Source organism: Aethalodelphis obliquidens, unplaced genomic scaffold (genome assembly GCF_003676395.1).
Source record: "Aethalodelphis obliquidens isolate GAN/ISIS:26980383/991018 unplaced genomic scaffold, ASM367639v1 scaffold33, whole genome shotgun sequence".
Taxonomy (NCBI): domain Eukaryota; kingdom Metazoa; phylum Chordata; class Mammalia; order Artiodactyla; family Delphinidae; genus Aethalodelphis; species Aethalodelphis obliquidens.
This window is the reverse complement of record NW_020837977.1, coordinates 18,345,097-18,352,103: the sequence shown is the minus strand read 5'-3', so window position 1 is coordinate 18,352,103 and position 7,007 is coordinate 18,345,097. Positions and strand designations below refer to the sequence as shown.

General features: G+C 42.4%; 1 protein-coding gene across 1 annotated transcript; it reads left to right on the top strand.

Annotated features, from left to right (window-relative positions):
* The first annotated feature begins 376 nt into the window (after positions 1 to 376).
* On the top strand, positions 377 to 6,497 carry MRPL15 (mitochondrial ribosomal protein L15). The gene is made up of 5 exons (XM_027128090.1): positions 377 to 511; positions 1,556 to 1,710; positions 2,291 to 2,456; positions 4,643 to 4,766; positions 5,217 to 6,497. The coding sequence occupies exons 1-5, from the start codon at positions 404 to 406 to the stop codon at positions 5,552 to 5,554; spliced, it is 891 nt and encodes a 296-aa protein (XP_026983891.1). The 5' UTR covers positions 377 to 403; the 3' UTR covers positions 5,555 to 6,497.
* Positions 6,498 to 7,007: the final 510 nt, after the last annotated feature.

Here is a 7,007-nt window from a genome sequence, read left to right as displayed (position 1 = left end):
TCTGGGCCCCACGTGGAGCTCGGAGAAGACCCTGCGCCTCTAAGGACCAGGCTGGGAGACACATCAGGCCAGTGACTCCAAGCCCTCTAACGCACACACCGTTTTCAACGCGTGCTTTGTGCGGCGGAAGAGAACGCAGCACATTCCGAGCCAAGGTCAAGGCACGACCTCTCAAAACAGGATCCCATCCCCAACGAACTAAACATAAAGCCGGCGCACCGCGAAGATTACACCCTCGCACACCTGCCGCCACCGCGAACGCACCCGGCTCCCGGCATGTCCCGCGGCTGACGGCGCGGCGCGCCTGCAGCACGACAGGGGCGGGGCCTCGGCCGTAAAGCAGTGCCGGAAATTACGTAGCTCTGGCGGCCCGGCGTCCTTGCGGTTTGGCGGGCGCGCCGTTATGGCCGGCCCGGTGCGGGGCGGAGGGCCCCAGGCCTTGGACCTGCTGCGGGCCCTTCCTCGTGTGAGCCTTGCTAACCTGAGGCCGAACCCGGGCTCCAGGAAACCGGTAAGGCTGCGGGCGGCGCGGGGGCCCTCGGGGTCGCGGGTCCAGAGGCGCTGGGGGAACCAGGGGCCCCTGAGCCCCTCTGCTTAGGTGACGCGGGAAAACTTGCCCACGTGGTCCTAGTTCTCTGTAAGGTTCAGGTTTAGAGGCTTAATTACGTTAATTAGGGCGGGGGATCGAGGTCGCAGGAATTACAAATGATTGTCTCATTTAAAATTGGGTTTAGGGCTTCCCTGGTGGCGCAGTGGTTGAGAGTCCGCCTGCCGATGCAGGGGACACGGGTTCGTGCCCCGGTCCAGGAAGATCCCACATGCCGCGGACGGCTGGGCCCGTGAGCCATGGCCGCTGAGCCTGCGCGTCCGGAGCCTGTGCTCCACAACAGGAGAGGCCACAACAGTGAGAGGCCCGCGTACCACAAAAAAAAAAAAAAAAAAAAAAATTGGGTTTAACATGGAGTGCTTTTCCATCATACCTTATTTTCATGGGAAAGATTTATTACATTTGATGTCTCTTTTGCAAATCATTGAATATAGCTAGAAAAGCTGTCATGGACATACTGTCACTTTAAAAATCAATTTGTTGCTTTCCTGAAGTGACAGGATGTAAAGTAAGAAAAATATTTTCCTTATAAGTTGGTATTTAAATAAAACGCTATATATGGGTAACAATGGCATATTGACAATTAATTCCAAAATAAATGCGCTTGCGTATCATGCAAACTTTGCTTGTTGTGGATGTTTAATTCTACAATTTTTTTCAGTTCCAACCTGTCACAGTCTCCTTTTTTTCATCTCATTCTTGGAACTTTCCCTTTGAAACACAACTTGGAGTTTGGTTGCAAGAATTAGCTACATCTTCGGAGGCAGAGTTGCTCATGTGGAGTGTTTGGACTCAGAGCAGCTAGGATGGTGCCTGGCACGTAGTGGGCTTGGCTAGTCGTGCTTGGTTGGATGAATGAAGGGCGTAACCAAAAGATACAGTGCAAAGGTGAAATGCAATTTTTAAAAGTGCATCTGTAGATCATAAAACATTTTTCTTTCCTTACAGGGAAGACGACCAAGAGGTCAGAGAAGAGGTAGGAAATGTGGCAGAGGCCACAAGGGAGAACGACAGAGAGGAACCCGGCCCCGGCTGGGCTTTGAGGGAGGCCAGACTCCATTTTACCTTCGAATCCCAAAATATGGGTTTAATGAAGGACATAGGTAAGTTTGCTTTTCTTCTTAGTGTAAAATACCTAATTCTCACTGAGAGTTACCTAAAACTAGGTTGGTAGAAATTTAAATCCACTTTGAGGCAAACTTTCATTGCTGTTTCTCTGAACCATTTTTGGTAATGAAGTTTAGCCTGAATTGGGGAAAAAGCCAGACATTGCACTGACTTGCAAAATGGAGATAATGGTGTCTGCTCGCGAGGTTTAGGGCGATTACATATATAAAATCTGACTCATTTTCGTCACCCAATAAATGGTAATCACCATTACTTTGAGTTCCATTAATGTATAATTTACATAGTGGGTTAAATATTTATTTATTTGTCTAAATGAGTGAAGTAGATGCCTAGGTAAATAATTGTTGGTGAAACAAAGTAAGTACTTACTGGTTTTGTTTCATTGCCCCCAAATCAAGGAATATTACATGTTTATGCCATACTCAGGGGTTTTATTTTGTTAAACCATATAAATTGATGGAGGAAAACCCAGGACAAAGCTCTGAGTTGATCTGGAGATCTTGCTGGAAGGTAAGTCTGGCTGAGTTTTCCAACTACTGTTACTTTCTTGTGTAGCTTCAGACGCCAGTATCAGCCTTTGAGTCTCAACAGGCTGCAGTATCTTATCGATTTGGGTCGAGTTGATCCTACACAACCTATTGATTTAACCCAACTTGTCAATGGGAGAGGCGTGACCATCCAGCCATCTAAAAGGGATTATGGTGTCCAGCTGGTAGAGGAGGTAAGTCTGAATTAGATTGTTTTTGGAGTTACATAGATGGCTATTTCTGATTTGCATATAATCGACACCCTGCCTGCTTTATTTTTATCCCTTTTGAGTTGTCATAAACATTATGTAGTGGCGATCGTGTTATACTCGTGGTTTTAGAAAGCTGCATGCTGTTGGTGGCGGGAGGCAGGGGCGGCTCTGTTCCCTGGTCCTGGGATGTTCTTCTCCTGTGTACCCATTCGTACTTCTCCCTCACTCTGTCTGGTTCTCTGTTCAAGTGTCATCCTAGTGGGAAGATGTTTTTGACATTCTTTATAAAGGAACATTCATACCCTCATACCCGACCGTCTGCCTTATTCTGCCCAAAGGATTTTTCTTTGAGTGTATGAACACTTGACACTTATTACCAAGTAATGCATTTATTTTTCATTGTTTTTCCTCATTGTGATGTCAGTTCTTTGAGAGCAGGTACTTTGATACATTGCTGTATTTACAACATTGGAAATATTGGCTTGTGATAGTCACTCAGTATTTATGGAAGACAGAAATGAATCAAATTCAGTTCTAATTGTAGGGAAGCGGTTTTCTATTTGTAGAAGTTGGCCAGGAGTTTCATAAGCAAATGAACTTGCAGATTGTTAATCAACTACCTGTTTCTTGTATGTCAGTAATACGATATTGCTGTGTAAGTAACTTAGTGTCCACTAGAGGGGAGCATTGTTTATGGGAAAACCTTTTAGATTCCTTTGAAAAAGTACACTTGTGGATAAAAGTTTTCCAAATAAAATGATTTGAAGAGACAATACCAAATACACCATTAAACCTCAGTATTCTACTTGAGGCGAATAAGGGAACACAACTGTAGATTAACATATGGAAAAACCCATGACCTCACCAGACATTAATGCACATCCCAACAGCTTTCAGGCATGTGTCTATTAAACTAGCAAAAATCATTCTGAAATCTACACCAGGACATTGGTTGAATAAGTACAGTTATACATTATTTACAGCTCTGTAAACTGCTTGCCCTTTTCTGGATTTCAGATTTGTAGTAAATAGTGGATAATAAGACTCTTTTGCTCTTTCAGCACAACATTACCAATTTGGGAACAGAAGTCCTAAGGAAAAACAAAATAAAAGAAACCTAATTGATATAATGAAATGCTAAATATTCTTCTTATAACACTGAAAATGCTGGAACTAACCCCAATGCCCAAGGATGGGGAAATGGTTAAGCAATCTGTGGAATAGTAATTAGAAATCTCAAATAATGTGGCAAGACTTTGTTTCATTGAGTCAGGAGTGCCATTGACTGTAAAAATGCCTACCAGTATCATAGATGGGAAAAATGTGAGAAAATGTGTCTTAGAATTGATGGAATATTTTGATATTGGGAGCCAGCTTGTTTCGGCCGTACCAGAATAGCAAAAAAAATTTTTATTACTGCAAAAAGAATGGTAGGGCCACCATCTTTTTATATTGTCAGAATCTGTTCTGCAATTAGAGTAAAATATAGCACATCCTAATGAAAGTGCCCAGACGGGACTTTAAAAAGTTTAGTACTATTTTTATTTTTGTTGTTGTCTCTGCCCCTTTCCCTAGAGTGGCCCCTCCCAAGCTCAGATACTTTGTTCTTTTGCTGGCTCGAGCCCTCTTGCCCGCCTCTTTAACCAGCTCTTGGCCTCTTGCTTACTTATGGGTCAGGAAGGTAAGTTTTTATCTGTGTCACATGGCATAATGTGGTTAGGAACGAAGGCGCTGGGACTAGACTCCCCCTGGCTTTGTGATCTTGGGCAAGTTGCTTAACCTCTCCGTGTTTCCGTCTATGTGTTGCCGTCTATGACATTGGTGTGGCAGTGATTCTGTTGGTTTAGAGTTGTCTTGAGGATTAAACAATCTGCTGTTACTGAAGTAATGGGAATGTGCATTTATGTTGGTGCCCGCCAAATGCATAAAATGGAATTCTAGTCATCCCTGCTCATAGGGAATGAAAATTGGTAAAACAGGTTGGCCTAAAAAAACGTGGGAGAATTTGGTGTTTGATAGGACCTCAAAGCAGAGGTATTTAAAGTAGGAATAGCTGTCACGTTGCAGGCCCTTTAGAGGAGAAAACACAGTGTAGACGGGAAGCTCATGTAATTAATTCACTTGTAGCCAAGCCGTCTCCTCACAGACCTTGTTTTGACGGGTGACAGGGTGCTGACACCTTTAAGGCAAAAGTTAATATTGAAGTACAGCTGGCTTCAGAGCTGGCCATCGCTGCGATCGAGAAGAACGGGGGTGTCGTCACGACGGCCTTCTACGACCCTCGAAGCCTGGGTAAGCTTGTTGCCTCGGGGTCGCGTGCTGACTGCCACACGAGGGTTTGACTTGCTCTGCAGCTCCCTTGGCTTCCTGTTTGAGGGGTTTCTACTACTGGTGTGGCTGGTGGCGCTCCGCCTTCTCATACACCTCAGCCAGTGTGTCATAAAAAGGTTTTGTTTTTTGAAACATGGGGCTTCAATATGCTATTTCCCACGTTTAGAAATTCACTCGCTGTTGGTGATGCAGGAGTAACTTTGACTTTCAAGATGCAGACTTTTGAAAGTCAAGTGTTTCCATTTGCTTACTTAAGACAAACCTGTTTAATAAAAAAAAAAGTTTTGGGAATTAAGTTTTCCTCTTGGAAATATTTAAAAATAATTAAAAGAATACCATTATTAAGAGAAAATCATTATGTATATAGGCAGTATGTGCATCTCTCTCTTTCTATTTAAACATTTTTTTTAGAAATACTGTGCAAACCTATTCCATTCTTTCTCCGTGGACAACCCATTCCCAAGCGAATGCTCCCCCCTGAGGCACTGGTAACCTATTACACTGATGCAAGGAATCGTGGTTACTTGGCGGATCCTGCTGAATTTCCTGAAGCGAGACTGGAGCTCGCCAAGAAGTATGGTTATATATTACCTGATATCACGAAAGACGAACTCTTCCGAATGCTCAGCACTCGAAAAGATCCAAGGCAGATTTTCTTTGGTCTTGCTCCTGGGTGGGTAGTGAATATGGCAGATAAGAAAATCCTCAAACCTACGGATGAGAATCTCCTCAAGTACTACAGCTCCTGAGTTCCTTCCAAGAGAGCAGATGGTAAAAGAGCACCAGAAAGGGACCGAAACACGTGTGTTTCCCGTTGCATTTGCTTAATTTGTAATTCTGCAGATGTTGGTGTTTTCTGTGTAATCATCTCTCTCTTTCTTATCTAAATTAAAATAAAAATACAGTAAGCAAGGACTGCATAGAGGATCTGGTGGATCTGTGTGCTTCTGTCTCCGTTCTGAGCTCCCTGGTTCTCTGCCCAAGGAAGAGTGTAACTCTTAGTCAATTTCCGGTTGAGTCTTCCATCATCTTTCCATCCAGGTCTTGTCTTACTGTTGCAAATCAGAGTGGACGTGCAAGTGGGATGGGATTGCTTTGTTGGCTGCTTGGTCAAGGTCAGAGGGCTGCTAATGAACTGGTGAGCCTTTTACTCGGTAGCCGCGAGGAAGCGCTGCTGCCCAGTGTCAAGGCAGCAAGCCTTCAGCTTGGGATGATTAAGATGTGGGGTGTGAGTTGAAGGTTTAAGACTGGTGAGTAGCTTCTAAGCAGTTCAATATTTGCTAGCAAAATTGAGACCAGAACTCCAAGGGAATTCATTTTCTCAACTCAGAGTAGACAGAAATGATCAAGCCAGTATCATTTTTTTCCTTGAAGAAGGTAAATGTTCTAATTCTAATTGATATGATTTTACTTATAGACTTTGGAAACCTTTGTTTTTCAGTCATTTTAAATGTTTTTGAAAAAATGGTCAATGATTATATAAGCCATAAAAACAACTGGTCATGTGAAAGTTAAACTCAGTTAATTTAAAAGGTTCAGCAGTCAGTAAGTCTGTTGTATCTAAGCACGTGAAAGCTTAATTTATCCTGATGCAATTAAATCTTGAATAATTCATGATAATTCTTCAACAGTAGAAATAAAATGATTCCTGCTTGTTTATTTTATGAAAATAAAAAAATTTAAAAACCTAAAGAGTGCATTATTTTGTTACCTTATCTACCTCAAATATAGCTGAGCTAAGATTCCGTTTATAAAGTAATTTAAGTACGAAGAGTGTATTTCAGTTTTTATCCAGGATTATTTAGTTTGGCTTGTTATTAAACCATTTCTTAGTACCCAGAACTTATAAGAATCACTACTAGCCCCATCTTCTCGGATAGTCACCTATGAATTTCAGAGGATGGGCAACAATTTAAAAACATGTTTTTATTTTTCAGAGACACAAGTGACAGGTGTTTTTGAGGGAGAGTGATGATAAAGCACCAGAAACCATCTACTTTTTTCTGTGCCTCTTTTTCTAAACATTTTGGCCATAAAGCCATCTTACATTTCCTATGCTAGGTATCTAAAAAGTTTTATTTGAATATTGTATATAGAAGAAGAGAGATGGTAGCAAAGAAGAATTCCAAGGTGCAGAGAAAACGTGTTTTTATTGACGATTACAGTGACTAAGAGTCAGGAATAGAATACATTTTCATTTTT